At 39.3% G+C, this 19,586-nt stretch overlaps 1 protein-coding gene across 1 annotated transcript; it reads left to right on the top strand.

Moving 5' to 3' along the window:
* The first annotated feature begins 532 nt into the window (after window positions 1–532).
* On the top strand, window positions 533–18,170 carry LOC139723694 (uncharacterized). Its single transcript, XM_071634917.1, has 16 exons — window positions 533–616; window positions 2,000–2,047; window positions 2,165–2,243; window positions 2,655–2,856; window positions 3,445–3,554; window positions 5,500–5,612; window positions 6,327–6,399; window positions 6,990–7,150; window positions 8,141–8,308; window positions 9,434–9,526; window positions 9,783–9,875; window positions 10,998–11,067; window positions 11,569–13,068; window positions 13,589–13,763; window positions 15,840–15,906; window positions 18,117–18,170. The coding sequence occupies exons 1-16, from the start codon at window positions 533–535 to the stop codon at window positions 18,168–18,170; spliced, it is 3,090 nt and encodes a 1,029-aa protein (XP_071491018.1).
* Window positions 18,171–19,586: the final 1,416 nt, after the last annotated feature.

Genomic DNA, 19,586 nt, shown 5'->3' with positions numbered 1-19,586 from the left:
TAGCTCTCCCAGGTTCCTCTCGACTGAGTCACATTAAGTCATCAATTCGAACAGAAAGGGACTATTGGCAGAACCAAATGTTGCCCGAAGCCTGTTGTCAATACTTCAACTTCACTGGTAAGTCTTCAAATTGAAGAAATTTTTCGATTTTAAGTTGATATTTATCCGCGATGGTACCCTGTCATGATCCTGAATGCTACAGTCTGCAGCCCCATTACACTATGCGTATGGGGCTGCTGGTCGCAGTTAAGATCTGTTCTACACCATTTCAATGGCAATGCATGAGTTCAGCAAATTTTGTCATTCTGGATGTGTACTGACAAAGCTTTTATTTCTTTTAATATGTTTATGGAAATAAAGTAAATACATTTTCAAGGTTCAAAATCAATACACAGTGTGTAATATTGTGATTTTTCTTTCTGTTTTTAATGGGTAAAAGTTATCATTCTTTTGCTTTGTTTGGTGTTGCATGTAAAACTTATCTACAGCTATACACTCGACATTAAACTCTGCGAACTTGGCCTCTGCCACAATGTCCTTTGTGCGGGTACCTCGACGCTCTCAGTCGCTGTCAGGAAAGTCCAGAAAAAAACAGAGGAGGCTGCCAAAATGGGATGTAAGTACTTGATCAACCTCCCCCCCCCCCCCCTCCCGGGTTTATCATACATTTATACATTTCATGTACTTAATTAATGTTGTTGGTCCTTGCAGCATGATACAGAGTTCCTGTAAATTTTGCAGTGGGTTCCATACAGTGAAACTGTTCTTTTAAATGTGGAAGGAAGAAACTTCTTTTATAACTCCTCTCACTTCAATTGATTGTCCAACACAGTGTTTGTATTACAGTCTATTTCGGAGAAGTATGACCTGCACCATATACAAGTACAGTCAAACCTGCCTTAGCGGCCACCTGTCTATAGCAGCCACCTGTCTATAGCGGCCACTGAAAAATCCCCCCGAGAGAAAAGCCCTGTTAAAGACACTGTGTATAGCGGCCACCTGTCTAACGCTGCCAGCAGCCACAAATTTTGTTTCCCGCGGTAGATTTTAACCTGTCTATAGCGGCCAAAAACCCAATGGAGCCCTAGTCGAGCCGATAATTCAGCGTGTTTTTCTCCTTTGTAGCCGTGCGGGCAACGTTCAGTGATCACCATTCATCCTTCATCCAGTCATAATAATGCTTTCTTCACGACAGTACACGTACTACTGTGCAACAATTTCATATACACCGGCATGGTTAAATGCATGAAACACACGTGTGCATACGTACACACATACATGTACATGTAAGGATGCAGCGATGATACCTGCACATAATATAAGCAATGCACACAAGGTTGGATGTCTATAATGGCCACATTTTCCGTCTCCCTTGGGTGGCCGCTATAGACAGGTTTGACTGTACCATTGTAGATTGCTTTCTAACTACAGATGTGCACAAGTGTATGTGGATTTAAAGAATGCAGTTTCATTTGTTGGTGATTGTACGAACATAGAAAAGAAAGGAACTACTGTAAAGTGTAGGGTTTTGATCGTTAAAATACTGGTATGTGTACCACATGAATACACTTTTTAAGCTGTCAAATCTGACACACACCACAGATCGATGTTTCATCTATACACTTTTGTTTGCTAGATCACTCCTCCCCTTGTCTTGTCCCTCTTTGAGCACTGTTAAAATGGCTGTTTTTTCATTATAAAAGAAGGATGTAGCTTTAGGAGAATTAAGAGTTCTATATGTATCTAACGTGTACATAGCCAAAGCTGTGTTGATGTTTTTTGCTATGTAATTGTATATTATTTTTACTCCACTTAAAAAAACCAAAAACAAACAAACAAACCAATGTTCAAGACTCTTGAAGTTGTTCTATAAGTATTTAGTAAGGATACTTCTAGCCCATTTCATACTTTTAGAAATTTGTCAAATCCTGAATTTCAGTACTGAAACAAATGAGCAGTGTACCCTTTGTTCTTTACAATTTGTACATTATGTGCACAGGACACCACCAGTGATCTGACAGTGCATAGATTGAACAGAGAAGAGTTGGTGAGTAAACGCTCTTTTTCTTCAATCTGTCGTTTTGGGTTTGTTTGTTTTTTTAAATCTTGTCTTATGATGCCTTGTCTCGTCTCATCTTTGTTTAACTTTCTTCCAACCTCAAAGGAACGGCGTCATAAGGTACACCAGTCAAGCAATATTGAAGCTGTTCGGGAACAGCTCAGGAGGCAAGCACTGATTAAAGGTAACATAAATCATTATTTTCCATTTTTATTTCTTCATTGTTCTTGAACTCTCTAAATTTTCCTGTCATTGTCAGGTTTTTCAAGATCTTCCTTTCTCACCGCATGACTAAAACCACAAGCTGTCTTTTCCTTTGGATTAGAGGTACAGATATTGTTACAAATAATGCACATTCTTAAAATGTTGGGAACTGTTGCATACTGTAAACCCCATATATTTTGTGAATTGGACTTTGGTAATACAATTTCACGAATGGTTAAATTTGTGATCATGAACAACATTGTGTGAATAGGAAAGAAGTGTTGCACAATTTCAAGAGAAAGATGTTACATGAAACAAAATACATGATCTACTGAATGTGGTAGAGCACAGTGTGACTTGACATTCAGTCACCTTTGACCTTTCCAAACAGCCAGGAAAGAGAGGTCGCAGAGCGAGGGAAGCCAGGTGGGTCTGCTGCGGGAGATTCTCTACGACGAGAAGCAGCTCAACGATGCCCTGGCGCACTCTGACCGCGTCATGTCCGTCGTCAAGGACCTGTTCTACGACGACCCGAAGAGGTTGCGCGGGATGCCCAACGTCACTCGGGCACCGGGGGCGGATGGCGAAAGAAGGTAGTGCCATATGTCACTGCAATTTGTGTATGAGTACTATGCGTGTACCCTGCAAAAAAAACAAATAATAATAATAAATTGACAAGATCTTGTTGTTCGAGTGCACTTATGGTTATTACAATGTGTTATTAATAAGCTAGCTTCATTTATGCCTGTCTGTTTGCATGGAAAGTATTAATTCAGAATGGGAAGGTTGGTTATTAGTGGCAGTGGAATGACTTCTGTTTAATACTTTCTGATATTTCCTGCCACTTAAAATAAATTTTGTACATCAGGAGATCCTGTACGAGGTCATGCATAGAACTTACATTGTAGATTTCTTTCCAAATTTGGCAACCAAGGAAAGGCATATATACTTAGAACTATTGTTTTACATTGCATTGTTTATTAGATTGGTATGAGGATTCTGTATGCGTAGCTGTATTTTCTCGACGTTTCATCCACATGTGGTAATGATATGCTCAATCTTCTTTTTTTTATTTCTCTTTCTTGGTGTTTGTTTGTTTATTTGTTTGTTTGTTTGTGTGTGTGTGTGTGTGTGTGTGTTTATGTGTGTTTATGTGTGTTTGTTCATCTGTTCTTCTTCAGGAGGGCAGGCCCCATCCGTGAGGCTGAGCCTCATACCAGTCACCTGGATGTCCTGAGTGACTCCATCATGGATCCCCATGCTCTGAATGACATGGAGGATGAGGAAGAAGGTAAACCTCCAGCAGAAAATGAATCATCTGTATCTTCATCTGTCGTGTGTATGGCAGGTTTTGGTTGTTTTTTCTTTAATTCTGTGTTATTTATCCATTCATTTATCATGGCATTACATTGTTATATCAGTGAAGAATCTGCTAAATGTTGATTTATTACCTAATTCCTCTGTTTACGCCTCCACCATATAATATTGCTGGTCACCCTTCCATTCATCTCATTATTCTAAACATAAAATTTCAATAATTCATCATTTCACTAACTCATTCATGCAGTTATTTCATTTTCAAGGATCGATATTCTCAGTTCATAAAAGATTTCATTCTCTATTCAAGGCTGTACCTTAGATGGTTCATGAATAGATTTTGAAGTTGTTGTACATTTGTAGATATAGTCAGGGAGGTGTTACAAAGATGGAGTGGCAACTCTTCTTAATTCATGCGAACACATGTTTGGGGCCAAGGCGTTACAATGGGATGTCTAGCATTCCACTATGCTTTGAAGTCATGCTCGTCACCGCTCTAGTTGCAAGACGAAGTTCGGAGACGAAGAAAGCATTTCTTTTTTCGTTGAATGAAAAGCTTTATTTTACCATTAAATTTTAAATGAAATACTCAAATTGATTAAGAATAGTTTAGGAAAGAATTCAATAATATAAACATGTATTTCTAGTTTCTTCGTAATGCGCAAATCGAAATGAAATGAAAATTAGGCCCTCTTAAAAACGTAATATTTTTCTATAATGCGCACATTTCTGCATGTTAGTTTTCTATCTTTTAATCTGGTATACTTTGATCTTTCAAATGAAGTACTCTGCTAAAGCGTGTTCCAGCGTGCTTTTAAACTATTTGCTGTTAAAATTGTCAGTTTTACACTGCATTTTGATTCGCTGCTCCAATTCAAAGTACACAAATTCATTGTTGCCATCACATTGAAAGAGAGAGCAAATTGCAGTAGGGGCAAGTATTTCTAGATGTGAGAACGCTAGTCCCGATTATTGATGCTCTCTTTTGTCAAAGCACATGGATAACACCTGTAGTGGAACGCATAACTTCTTGGCGGCGCCGCGCATGACTTCAAAGGAGAGCAGTAGTTGTCTCTCTTTCTCTAGCACCTCCCTGATATAGTGCACTAGATTGCACTATACTGAAATTATGTTCTGCTCATGCAGAGAGGTGGATTGTGATCCTTTGTGTACATGAGGTTCAATGTATGGTGCACCCCTGATCATTAGTGACTTTCAGATGGATAATTTCACACCAAACCGGCGGTGATCTATCACTTGGTCTACTCTCACTTCGTCTAATAGCCATTTAGTCTCAACCCACATGGTCTAATCCTGTTTCGTCTACAACCAGTTCGTCTAATGACCATTTAGTCAAATTGCCACTTAGCCTCATTACCAGTTAGTCTACTTCCAGATGGGCTATGCCCACTTTGTCTAATACCCACACTTTATTAGACAAAATGGGAAAAAGTCCAAGGAGGCAAAACTGCAATTAGACCATCTGGAAATTGGACAAAACAGTAAGTAGCCAAACTGGCCATTAGACCAAGTGAGAATAGGACCAAAGGGGCATTAAACGAAAGTGATAGAAGACCAAATGAGTTTAGCTGTAGTGGTGTGAGAAAAACTGAGAAGTAGACCATCTGATAGTAGACCAAGTGGCAATAAACCAAAGCAGCATCCCCTGTATAGGTGTGGCAGAAATTTACAGTGCCATCTGTGTATCTACAACCATTTCCATTACTGAATTTCTTGCTAGATTTTGTTAGTGGAATTTTCTCAAGCTGTAATAGACAATTATGAGGCACAATGCATTTGTATAAAATTCCTTTTGGGTATTAATTAAATGTGGCAATATTTTAAGAGTGTACAGCTTTTGCAGTGTTCTCGTGTTCAAGAATTCTTCCTGTCTGACTTGGAATATGCAAACTGTACAGCCTCTGGCGATGAGATTGATGTGGAGCACAGTGGAGATGAAGAGAAGCCAGTGTTTGACAGCAAACTGGACATCGATCGCTTTCAGAGCTACATTAGTAAGGCATCAGATCAGGTCAGTCTGAACTTAAATTACCACCTCACATCCCCTTCAAACTTCAATTGCCTTTGAAGTTTCACTTTTGTTCAAATTTTGCCATAATTTGTATTGTATCAAAGAAGGCGTTATCTGTACTGTTGTGTGTTATGCCATATTGTGTCTTTGTTTTTCCAAGGGTGTCCTCAGTTTCCATTTGGAGAACTTTTACAGTTTAATGTATTGATTTGGGTTTAGAACTTGTTATGATGATAATGACCTGGGGGGGGGGGGGAAGAGATACATGTAGTGCATATCTGAAATGTCTACAACATGTAAGTGTGATGCACTCTTAGTATTTCTGACAAAATTCATATTTGCAGAGAAAAAGAAAGCTTATAAACAAAACTGCAAGTAGTATGACCATTAAAATTGAAACTAACATTAAGGTACAGGGGTTACAGTAGACTTTTATATTCAAAATTTTGTGATAAGGCCAAACACAGTTAATGGAGTTGTGAAGAAAGTTTGATGACCCGTGCTCTTTTTGCCACAACAAATTGTCTTCTGAGTGTGGAACTTCCTCAAAAGTTAGATCGCAAACTCAAAGCAGTATAACTAATCATGTATAGGAAGTCAAAAGAAAAACTGAATTAATTTGAACCGACCTATTTTGTATCAAAGCCAATGTGACCATAGTGTTGAATTGCACTATACTCTCATTTTGTTTTCTTTCCTGTTCTCATATTAAAGTTTCATTCAGATGACCAGTCCAGGCTAGCAGGCGGACCTTCACAGCAGCGGCCTTCAAACAAAGAAAATTATGGTAGAATCCTGACGTGCAATTGTACAAATGCACTCTGCGTAGGGAGTAGGACATGACTATGACATGAAGTCCAGCAGTACACATTCATAGTGAGAAGTAACAGGAAGTACACTGTAACATAGCTTGTAATTTGAGCATTTTAGTCTTTTACATTGTAAGCAGTTACTTCTTTTATTTTCTCCATAGGCATTTACAGTATTTTTTTAATGTTAATTTTACTACCGTTATCTTCTTTCTGTTGATTTTCCTTAATCCTCTGAAGACAATTAGAGTTTTGTCCACTGACCCCTGCTCAATCATAGTCTCACCTAATTCTGTACAGTGTTGCAGTTTTCATGTTGGTGAGATAAAGAAAAATAAAAGATAACTATGTGATGTGTGTAGGGAGAATGTTATTGAATGCTTAGAACCTTGTCTTTTTCTCCATGATATACCCTTGAATACTACTATGTGGAATGTTGTTTTATTGCTTTCTGTACCACACATATTGGCAGGATTTTTTTTTTTTTTTTTTTATGTGCATTAGACCCTAAAGGCATAGTAACTCACCTTATGCATGAGTGTTTTGAAATTATTATGTTGCACTGCAGATCCGAATATGACGCCATCTGACAAAGCAGATCTCTCGCAAGACACGAGGGCTATCAATGACACAGCCAAGGTCAAGAATAGAATGAGGTCAAGGGTCAAGAGTACAGGTCAAAGGTCACAAGATGTTGGTCACAAAACAAGATCAGAAGACCTCACTGCTGTAAGTGTTATCTCTCATGTTCCTTGGTTGTGGGCACTTATTTCTTGGCATGATTTAGAGTAAATTTTTTTTCTTTAGTCATTCTAAACCCAAAATGCCGATTCCATGTTGAATACAGTGAAAAAATTAAAATTTCATGGTAACACGTCCTATTAAAAGATTAAAAATTTCATGTTTTAAAACATTCAAAGACTTTGAATTTCTGACAGATTGCAGTTATGATAATCCAACTTTAAATAGTGAACTAACTAAAAATTACTTTTTTTAACTAAATAACTTGTTTTCAAGTTTCCTGTGATACTAGAAACATTCATGGCATGAAACTTTGGGAATTGGAGCCGACAGCCTTTTTCATGGCTTGAAACTTTCGCAATTGCAGACCATAAAAATAATTATGAGTATACACTTATGTACTGAATTGTGTAGACAAAAACTTCCGTGTGCATTTTACTTTTCCAAATTGTGGCTCTGCAAAATTTGCAAAAGTTTTATCCTTACAAAATTTTAGGTTTTACACTACAATTCAATTCAATTCAATCTCCATTTCCGATTCAATATATAAATATATGAAAAAATACATGTGAATATGAGCAAATTGTACAAAAAGTGAGTTTAAAAACAATGAAAACGTCAACAAAACAAGGCGAGATTATGATAAAGACAAAAGAATTAAAAAAAACACACATGGAGAAAACAGATATCACAGGTACATAAAGAACAGAAACTCATTAACATTGTGTGTTTGGTTGATCGGAAATTGAATTGAAAATTGAAATTGAATTGAATTGAATAATATATTACTGAACATATTCGCAAAAATGATACCAGTCATGCGTGTGTTTGCTAACACCTTTTTTTTTTTTTTTTTGCCGGTGGCAATGCTCCTTATCTTCATGTAGGCCTACCAATAATGGTGACTGTACATGGGTTACATAATGACAGATCACAATTATAATTGAAGTACAATGTACACCTTCTTACCATGTACAGTGTTTAAATGAGCTGATGAGGGCATGCAGTGAGTTGGAGAGGAAGAGGGGAGAGGGAGGGGGCGGGGAGACCACTGCACCCCTCGACACCAGCAGGTTCTCCCAGCTGTCCGGCTACACTTCCTTCCTTGTCCAGACACTCACAAAGGTCCTCACATACCTCAGTGACGTAAGTAGCGCAATCCATGCACACTTTCACAAGCTCGGTTTCTTGATGTTATTGTTGTTGATGATGGTTTGTGTGTTTGTTCTGCTATTCATGTCACAGACAGGCTAGTAATGAGGAAATTGCATCTCTATCTCTATTTCCAACCACCACCGTATATACAAAAAAAACAAAACAAACAAACAAATGAGAAATAGGTTCCAAATGGCTCAGCATTGCAGTATTTGCATTTCAAATATTACTAAGGCAGTTGTGGGTGTTTCTCGATAGCCGAGGTGGGAGCTTAGGGGATGTTGTTATCCTGTTTGCTTTTAAACACTGCAAATTATAGAAAAGAGGAAGAATGAAGAGTGTCACAAGTAAAGAATGTAACACACACAGCTGTAGTTACACTTCACAGACATGATTTTCAAACAGATCAAGAGCAAAAAGGTAGTTAAATCATTAATGAGTATATTGAAATACAGCATAATTGTACTGGCAATAAGATTAATATTTGAAATTGATTAGGAAACTCAACATGAGACATTTAATGTTTTGTTTCTCATTTTTGTCTCAATTGACAGCGAGTAAAGTTGGGACACCACGTGCAAAAATTTGTGGCAAGGTCATTTCAGGGTCCCGTTTCAAAAAACTTGCTATCAGTAACAACTGACACATTTCTGTGACAAATTTTGCTCTCAGCCAATCAGATGCAAGGTTTTCAGTAGCTTATAACACGTTTTAGGAAACGGCGCCCAGGTCCAAGGGCTCTATGAAGTTCAGATATTCCTTCAGTGAATGCTCGAACAAACTTTTATCAAATTTATGTTAGCCATGTAATCAGTGTGATTAGTCATGCTGATGTGACAATTTATTGTAAGAAATTAATGCCATGATGCATTAAAGTTGCTCACAATCATGACAATTTAACATTGTTATGCCTGTCATGCAGGAAAGACCGACTTTGTTCCAAGGTTTTGTTCCAAAGCATGTAGCCTGCTCCAGATATTTCCTGCAATGACTGAACATCATTAAAAACTCCAGCCGCAATGCTGTCTGATCTTACAGAGGCTATAGATGTATGCCCACTCATTCCCTTGTAAATATTGTTTCAGTTGTGTTTGTGTTTTTATCTATATTTGATAGACTGAGTCAAGACTACAACAGCAGGAGGCCAAAAACCAACAACTGGAAGGAGAGATATTGCAAAACAGAGAACTAATTGATGCAATGACAGTGGTAAGTTGATAAATCAAGTACTGTATAGTATTATATAAATCTATATTGAGAATTGTATTGTGATGAAAGTGCAACTCATTTATTACAACCTTAGTGGCCTTTCCATTCATGATAATATATAAAAACCCATTATAATCCTAACCCTAAGTCCCTGGAGAAAATAAGACTGGAGCAATTGTCGCAGGAGCAAATGTTGTGTCATCGTGTCTTCCATTTATGATAGTGATGAACTAACTCTTGAGATCCATTCATGCAGGACATGATCCAGTCACAGGAGCTTAGTATGAAGATTCAGTCAGAGGCCAGACTTCAGATAAACCAGCTTGAGAGGAGACTACAGATTGTGGAGGTGGGCTTACTTCTCCTTGTTCCCCCTTTCTGCTTCTTCTATTATTGACTTTCAAGCAGTGTGAACTGATATGTGACATGGCACTTTACTAATGCTAATAATAGTTTTTGTTTTTATAGCACCTTTTCTACTGGATACAAAGCACTAATGGGACTATGTTATGATACTTTAAAGGGATAGTACAGTTTTGGTCGAGATGAGAATTAGGCTTTTAAAATTTTGCAAGATACCAAGAAAACACTTATGATATTGTACAGAGCCTACCATTTTAAGAGGAATTCAAAGTTTATTTGATGAAAATTGGTTTTGGAATAACTGAAACATCCAAAAACAAAGTAAAACATAGCGATCGTTACAAAGTGTGGGTCCCACACTTTACTAGAATCGTTCTTTTTTGGATATCTCAGCCATTTCAAAACCAATTTTTATCAAATAAACGTTGAATTCCTCATAAAATTCCATGCTCTTTCATATTTCATATAAGATTTCTCATTATCTCACATAAAAAATGTTAGAAACCTGAAATTAGGTCTCAACCAGAACTGTACGATCCCTTTAATGGAACTATGCAATGCACATGCATTTTGCTAATCTGATTGGCAAAACACATTGAAGGGAAACATACAAGTTATGCTTTGTCTGGGGGAAGGTACATGTATTTTGTTAAACATATTAGTACTTTTATAGCAGTGATTTACAGATGATGTCATTGACAGAATCTTGGTTTGATTTTGTTTTTTTGGAGGGGCATGTCTGAGTAATCTGAAGAAATGTAGTACAAAATTATTTTTGAATATACATGTATGGCACACGTGTAGATATCACATAAGTGAAATTGAGGGTATCAGTAATGTAACTGTAATCACTTTAAAAACACTATGCATTTGCATTGCATGATTCCTTTAAGCCCATGTATGTATTTCCAGTCTACCTACTCAGGTATGATATTTTTCTTCATAGTTCCACACTTGACCGTCACAATGCAGCAGCAGGAAAAGGAAATCATTTTAATCGTAGACTGTCAGTTTCTGGGCAGCTCTGCTAATTGGCTTATAAAGTAGACTAACAGATCTGCCTGTAAAGATTGACTCACAGTTTTGTCTATTTCGTTTTTTTCTCCAGCACCTCATGGTGAACTCAGATTTTGCTGAAGGCATCTCAACTGCTCAGCCCTCTGCTAAGGAACCTGGTGGTGAGTCATTGCTAATCAACAAGGAATGCAAATTTCTTGTTCCTTTTCATCAAGCAGAGTCGCTTCCATGAATGGTTATGGAGAGGGAGAGAGCTAAATTGTTATTGCAGGATAAGATGAAGCTGGTAGCTGTAGGGCATAAGGAGGACATTTTCTATCTTCTTTTTTCTCTCTCTCCTTTTTTTTTCATGGCTGGTCAACAAAAATCCTATGAAGTTATGTAGTAAAGGAAAAAAAATTAGGTTTGGGATTAGATTAGGAAATGGCTCAATATGTTGAAAATTTAATGGGCTTTGGACTAAGATATTTTTGTGTATGTAAACTGAATAGTTCATCGCTGCCTACCATGAATGAAAGCATAGTTAACATGAGGGAAAGTAAGGATTCAGTATGTACATTGTCCTCACACTGAGTTTTATGACAAGGTTTCCCCCAATATAGAGAAAAACTTTGAAAAAGACTGAAATGCAGCATATTCTTGCCTTTTGTTGTGTGACACAGAACTGCCTGAAAACGACCAGTCAAAGCAGCAAGCTGTAACTTCCGTGGCAAGTTCAGCTGTACCCTCGCCAGGAGCGCCTGACAGCCTCTCAGATCAACGGAAGGGTGTCGGAGAAACCGAGGAGTCACAACCCGTGTTTTCTTCCATCTCATCCGTCCCGGCTCCTCTATCTCAATCTTCGTCACTGGTGACACCCAGCATCAGTGGTGCACCACACACATCAAGTGCCCCACTATTTACAGGGGAGAGTCATACCCATCTGAGCCAGCACACCATAGATAGGCTCATGAATCCAGCAAACTTTCAGTCCAGTGAACCAGTTGCTGCCTCTGCTGGACTGGAGCAGCGGTCGTCGCAAGAGAAGGAACACATTCATGTTGGTGTAAACATCAGGAAGGTGCAGACAAATATCCCATTTGTTCAAGGCGGTTTGATGAATGACATCGCAAAGTCCGAGCAACTGAAACCAACCGACCCCTTTCAGACTCGGTACAGGTCATCAGGACTTTCTGGTGTGGATGAGAAACCCCAAGCTGTGCAGTCGTTACCTGCTGCAAGGACTTCATCCACAAACTCATATTCAGGAGGTGGTGCAGAAACTTTTGCGGGGACATCGAGACCGGCAACTGGTGCGGATGCCACAGTCGGCAGCGAAATAAACCGCCTGCACCCTATCCAGCCAGCCATGCTTCTCTCACCTCCAAGGCAGAAGGACAGAAGAGACTTCATCAGACCACAGGGGTACCAGCAAACCATGGCCTACAGAGAGCATGCTCCCAACACAGGCGCAGCTGGAAGCAGAGGGTCAAATACTGCTTCTGCAATGGCAGCCTCAGGCCCAGCTTCGGGGCCAGCTTCAAGATCAGCTGCAGTCCCTATAATGAGGCCCGCAGGAATTCAGAGTGGACAGTCGCTACGTCCCAATGCCTCTTTAAACCAAACTGGTGCCCCACCCTTCTACTCCCTCAACAATCAGGCTAGACCTACACAGACTAAGCTGCCGGCAAGCGACCATCTGCAAGATAATAGGCAAACAGCGCCCTCTGTCTTGTCTCTAGACAGCTCATCCACCCGTTACCTTTCTCTCCCCAGTCAGCACAGAGAGGCAGTGGTCATCAAGAACATCCTGAAGCCAGAGCTGCCTCCTGCTGGCGAGGCCCGTCAAGACCCCCTCGTTAGGCATCGACCTGGTCCAAACGGGCAGGATCACTCACATCCTCCTCGAGCAGGAGACCAGGATAGTCTGCGAGGGCTGGACTCAGAATCGGCTGACGGAACCGTGGAGGCCAACAGCGAAATTGCGGCTGAGCTATCCGTGGACATGAACGAGAAAATCGCAGCTCTCTCCCGCCAGCGCGCCGAGGCCCAGGCAAGGTTGCAGCAGCTGAAGAATGTCCACACCACAAACAAAAGCATGGACATTCGACAGCGACCATCTGCCAGTGGTGCGGGGGCTCCTCCTCTCAACCAAACAAATGGGACTTCATATACACATGCAGGTAATTCTTTTAACACAAGCGATTGGTGATACTTTAATGGATTGTTTTGTTTATGTCATGCACTTGGCATATTGCATTTCAACTTGATGAATTTAAGAGACTGGGTCTTGTATAGTATACACCTGACAAGTACATGTTATTCATATTTTGTGTAGACATATCAATTACAGCATGGTAGAGGACACAAATAGATTAAAACGGATCCCTCTTCATACTGCAGCAAAGTTTTAACTGCTACTCCAGTGCTATATGAGGATAGGAAGTATTCTGCTTGCACTGCGTGTAGAAAAAAGACTATGGCATGTGCTCTGACAAATTTTCCAATGGGTTTGTACCTCCTTACCACCAGAGTGGATTGTAGATGACTTTGTATTCACGATATTTGTGTCCTGACAAGGAGTGTAGGGTTGATAGGACTCGATTCGTGATGAACAGTAAAGTCATTCAGTGCAAGAAGCATCCTTTCCATTAGCACTCACCACACAGTTTTGAATCTGTCCCTCCGTTGATCTTTTTGAAGGAGTGCTGCTCGGAGCATCGCCACCAGTGTCGCCGATCCCGAGGGAACCGCCAGCCCCAGTTTCCATGGCAACACAGTCCTCCTGGGCATCCTCAAAGGGGAGAGCCATCCATGTTTCCCTACCAAAGCCAGATGACCTGGAGATCTCCGCAACAAGCACCCCAGCCTCAAAGCGGTAAGGTTGTCAGTGAGGTTGTAAACTGATCAGCACCAGCAATCCTGCATTTGGGAGGGGGAGGGGGGTTGGAGTTGGAGGCTATGATCTTCTACCGAAAATATACTGTATAAGCTCTTACTCTTGCGTACAGATATTTTCAAGAATGAGGAGATCACAGCCATTTTTATGCCTCCGCAACGAAGTGGCCAGAGGCATTATGTTTTCGGGTCGTCCGTCCGTCCGTCCGTCCGTCCGTACGTCCGTCCGTACGTCCGTCCGTCCCGTTTTGTTTTTGTCGATATCTCAAGAACCGTGTGGTGGTTTTACATCAAACTTGGTATGAGGGTATATCCTTGGGGGATAATACTTTGTGTGGATTTTAGGGTCACAGGGTCAAAGGTCAAAGGTCACAGGTTATTTTTTGAAAAAAAAAATTGAAATTTCATGTTTTTCTCCATATCTCGCAAATGGTTCAAGGGATCTTCATGGAACTTAGTATATATGCTTGTACCGATGGGCAGTGATTATCTAGGGAAGTTGGGGGTCATTGGTCAAAGGTCAGGGGTCAAAGGTCAAGGTCAACTCCTCAAAATATCACTACTTTCCTTAAAATGCAATATGCCTGAAGGGTTTTTTTTTTTTTTAACTTGATGTATGGCATGTATTACCCAATATATATTTCTGGGGAAGTTTCTTGCCAAAAGGTCAAAGGTCAAAAGGTCAAAGGTCAAGTGAAAGTGCTAAATTGCACTTTTTCCTCCATATCTCGAAAGTAACTCAAGGTATCATCATGAAACTTACATATTTATGCATGTTCAACCTAACAGTGATTTTCTTTGGAACTGTGAGGTCAAAGGTCAAAGGCCAGGTTTAGATAATGCTATTTTCCCATTTGATACTGAAATTATACTTTTTCTCAATACCTTGACGATTACTCAATGCATAAACTTATAAAAGGGTCAAAAGTCAAGTAAAAATCATCAGTTCCCCAAATACCTGCACTCTGACATTTTAATCATTCATCCAATTGAACCTAGTTCTAGGAAAGTGAACATTCAGCACATTTGTGTTAAACCTGTCATTTTGATATTTTGCCAATTGTGTGAAACTGTCATCACACATTGTCAAGACATTGTACTATAGACCTATTAGGAGAACCATGCATTATGACGGAGGCATATCAGTCGCCATAGCGATATATCTAGTTGTGAGATGTTGTTTTTTGCAAATGGACACTTGAGGCTATCGTAAGGGCACTATTAACCTAGTGCATTGTGACATTTTTTGTGTGTTGTTGAATTTGCAGTCTATCGGTGATTCGCAAAATTTGCGAAAATTAAACCCTTGCAAGTCAATTTAACTCTTTCAAGTATAGGTCTTTTATAGGTACAAAGCAAACATGGATTACCCTGTGACTATTCATAAGATGTCATTGTCACATGGCTGTATCTAGCACTTGGTATTTACTGTGTACTAAAGAATAGTTTCGTGAGTGGAGGGTGAGGGATGATAGCCTTAGGGATGTTCCTCCCGAGATGTGATGGAGTACTTTTGTCCCTCTCTAAGAATGTCACATTTATGAGGAGTGACTCTGAGACTAGTGTGATGTCTGACAAAATCTCATGGCTGTTGTTGATTTTGTGATACACCAAATCTGTGATCTACAGTGTACTTGTAGGAACATTGCCTACTGAAAGAAGAAGAATGATGATAACAATTATAGTGTACACTTTTATAGTGCAACAATCCGTCAAAAAGATGCTTTTTAGGTTTTTAGGTTTAAGAAAAGGAAGAAAAAAAAAGTATGTGACTTTTTTTTAATGACATTATTATTTTAAAAACAGATTAATACCATTATTATTTGTATTTGACATAGTTTGGTTAGTAATTCATTATCCTCAGTAGTAGAAGTAGTGTCAGTAATATTGATGTTGTTGTTATTATTATTATTATTTTTATTATTATTATCATTATCATTATTGTTATTATCATCGTCATTTTCATCATCATCATCATCATCATCATTGTTTTTATTGTTGTCATCAGTACTATTAGACAATTGGGTTAAGGTGGCTTCTTCTTTACTCATTGCAGGACTTCATTTGGTAGTGATGGGCCCTCTCCCAGTATTGATCAGATTAACTGGAAGACACCGCTGAAGGTACGTCACCTATCCACAAATATTCCTCTCAGCCCTATCCTGTCACGTCACAGCCCCATTCTACTAAAGAGCTGCAATCAATTAAATCTTTTGATACCATGATTGTAATCCAAGGTTAGCAGCATTGCCACACAAGTCAAGTGCAGTGTTGTGTTTAGTGGATATAAGCCCTATATCTTCATTCTCAGAAGAGCTATTTGACTGAATTTGTTTGGTACAGTAAGGTGTGCAAATCCCCCTTGCCTTGTCTTGTCTGCTTCTTGCAGTCTCATGGGGATGAACTTCCTCGAAAGAGGAATTATCTCTTTCAATCGAGGCAACGACGTAAAGTCAGATCTGTCAAAGTTTTGAGTTAAATACAGTAAAGAGAAGTGATTAAAAGGATTTGACAGTTTGAATGTCGCTACCAAATCACCTTGTATGGCACATACATTTGTATGGACATAGTGAGTATCTTTCTTTGCCCCTCAGCTAAGCCTTGTTATGTCCTAAGCTTTGTCTTCAGCCTCAGTCTTCATTCTGATTCCTTTCTTCCATGCAAAGTGAAAGATGTCATTTCTTTTTAGTTTACTAATAATGATAGGAAATAAAGTTCTTCAAACTGAATTGAATAAGGTAATCTGTAGATGTAAATGCATTCTTGCAGATTTTCATTTCATCTGTCTCTTCCTTTATCCTTATTATGCCTCCGCCACGAAGTGGTGCCGGAGGCATTATGTTTTCGGGTTGTCCGTCCGTCCGTACGTCCGTACGTACGTCCGTCTGTCCGCTTTCGTTTACGCGATAACTTGAGTAATATGTACTGGAATTTTACCAAACTTGGTCCAAGTACGAAGTATGATGGGGCAATTATTTGATTAGATTTTGGGTGAAATCGGCTGAAGGTCAAATGTCAAAGGTCAAGGTCAAATCATGAAATTGTATCCGTTTACGCGATAACTCAAGACTGGATGGAGTAAATTTCACCAAACTTTGTTGGAGGATGATGTATGATGGGACAATTACTTGATTAGTTTTTCAGTGAAATCGGGCAGAGGTCAAAGGTCAAAGATCAAGGTCAAATCCTAAAATTTATCTGTTTACGTGATAACTCAAAACTGGATGAAGCAGCTTTCACCAAACTTGGTCCAAGGATGATGTATGATGGGAGAATTAGTTGATATGATTTTAGTGACATTTGCAAGAGGTCAAAGGTCAAAAGGTCAAGGTCAAATGCTACAAATGGTCAAGGTCAAATGCTACAAATGTTGCAATTTCCCCCATATCTATGCACTGCCCATAGGTATTTTCTTGAAACTTGGTGTGGACATGTACTACTGCGTAAAGAGTCTCTAGAGAGAGTTTCATGTCATAAGGTAAAAGGTCAAAAGGTCAAAGGTTAGGTGAAAATGTTTCAATATCACTTTTGTCACAAATGGTTCAATGTATCTTCGTGGAACTTTGTACATACGCATGTACTGACTGGCAGGGATTATCTAGGGAATTTAGGGGTCATGGGTCAATAGTCAGGGGTCAAAGGTCAAGGTCAACTCCTCAAAATTTCCCTCTCCCTCTCCCTATTTCCCTCATATACTAGTACATACAATGCTTGCATTATTAGTTTCAAAACTTATTACGTGCATTACCTAATGGAGATTCTCTTGGAAATTTCCAGCCGGAAGGTCAAAGGTCAAAGGTTAAGGGTCAAAGGCCAGGTTTCAATGCCCCCCTCCCCCCCCCCCAAAAAAAAAAAAAAAAATCCATTTTGTACCGTCATTACACTCTTTCTTCATACCTTGGAAATTACTCAATGCATAAACTTATAAAAAGGTTTGTCAGAATTCAAGTAAAAATTCTCAATTCCCCAAATATGTGTACCTGCACTCTTAGAAAATTAAAGCAAACCCAGTTCAAGACATTTCTGACAAACCTGTCATTTCAATATTTTGCCAGTTATGTGAAACTGTCATGGATCACACATTGTGAAGACATTGTACTATACGCCTATCGGGAGAATCATGCATTATGGCGGAGGCATCAGTCGCCATAGCGACATTTCTAGTATTTTTATCCATCAGTTTACCCATCCGTCGATCAATCTATCCACCCATTCCATCGATTTACCTGTCTATCTACCCACCTGTTGATTGTGCTTCCATCTGTCTATTAATCTATCTCTCTTAGTTTATGATAGTTTATATCTGATTTATGATTATTTCTCTGATATTCAGGACTCCCACGGAGAAGAGGAATTCTTTGCTCTCAAAGCACACATCTCGTCATGAGCCTCTCAACCGTGTACCGTGAGCACCGAGGCTCCCTTTCCGTGCAGGGGACTTTGGACAGTGTGTTAAATTATTGCTATGGAGTTTTCTGTGCCAAACAGCACTCAAGGCATGCAAACGAATAACAAGGAACAATGTGGAACAGCAGAAAGATGGATAATGCATGCAGCATGATGATGATTATCAACAGTTGGAAATTGCTGCAATGCCCCACTCGCAGTAATTCACAGGGCATCTTCAGTCAGTGTAATAGAGGTAGAAAACATCACACCTGCTGTATACGTCATCGGAAGTGAAGCTCTTTATCAGTCAAATATTCACTTGAGTTATATACCTGTAACCTATAAGCTATGTGAAATATGTTCCACGACTCCTTCGTCCAAATTTACCTCTGATCATCATTATATATTTTTTTTTAAATCATTGTCAAAATCATTCCAATTAGTTAATTTGAGTATGTGCTGAATTCTTTTAATCATCAATGAAGAGCATAGAAATGTAGGATTATGATTAAAGTCATACATGTAGATGGAATTCTTGAAATAAGCAGAGAAGTTTATTTTATAGACTCGTCCAGTGAAATTCCCATGACTTTCTATCAAATTCCAAGTGAATTAGATGGGGGGGGGGGGAGCAAATCAATACAGTGTTACAAGCTTATATGTGAGGGCAACAGTATTGATTTCTGCTGATGCACACCAAAGTTTATGTGAAGATGTCCCTTAAGGTTGATGACTGACTGTTGCCCATTCTTATGAAGTAAGTACAGTCACTTCACCTATAACATGGAATCCAAAAGGCCTGGAGAATATTCTTCGACTTGCAGTTGTTCATGAATTTTGCCTGATACGGTAGAATTTAATACATGTTTATATTCACCCAGGTTAGAATTTTTCTTCGACATAGCCAATTTTTGACTTGTGCGACTCGACTTATGCTACGTTGACCATAGTGAATGGATTAATCATTCAATATGTGATAGTGCTGCTATCTGAGATAAAAATTTTCCTATTATCTCCCCAGTGTTAGTGTCCAAAGAGAAGGGACAAGTAGCCTTAGCCATTACTGGAGAGTGAAGCTATAATACTGTAAGGCCCGTGCCAATAGGGCAAGGGTCTTTTAGGAAATAAGCTCACTGGACTGGAAAAAGAGACGAGGAGAGACGGTCTGGTTAGAATGAGATGGCATGGCGAAGTGTGGCTTCATCATCACCCTCCTCAGCTTCCACGTCACTCTTTCCTCTCAACATTCTTGACTCTTCCATTTTGTTTTAGGGGTGTGAATCTAACTTTCACACTTGTTAGGCATCTTAGGTATAAACGTGTTAGGTATCTTTATGAAATGGAATACATATTGCAGGTGTTATATCTTAAAAAAATGGGGGGGGGGCAATAATCTCCTTATGGTCTCACATCT

The sequence above is a fragment of the Diadema antillarum genome, unplaced genomic scaffold, assembly GCF_040938485.1.
Source record: "Diadema antillarum isolate AM-2024a unplaced genomic scaffold, OU_Dant_1.0 scf00000197, whole genome shotgun sequence".
NCBI lineage: Eukaryota > Metazoa > Echinodermata > Echinoidea > Diadematoida > Diadematidae > Diadema > Diadema antillarum.
Note: the sequence above shows the minus strand (reverse complement) of the source record. Positions and strands in the feature narration are given on the sequence as shown.

Coding starts and splice junctions, on each gene's coding strand:
- LOC139723694 (XM_071634917.1), top strand. CDS start 533: ATGTCCTTTGTGCGGGTACCTCGACGCTCTCAGTCGCTGTCAGGAAAG. Junction 7,151..8,140: donor GATCAGAAGACCTCACTGCT/GTAAGTGTTATC, acceptor TACCATGTACAG/TGTTTAAATGAGCTGATGAG. Junction 9,527..9,782: donor TAATTGATGCAATGACAGTG/GTAAGTTGATAA, acceptor CCATTCATGCAG/GACATGATCCAGTCACAGGA.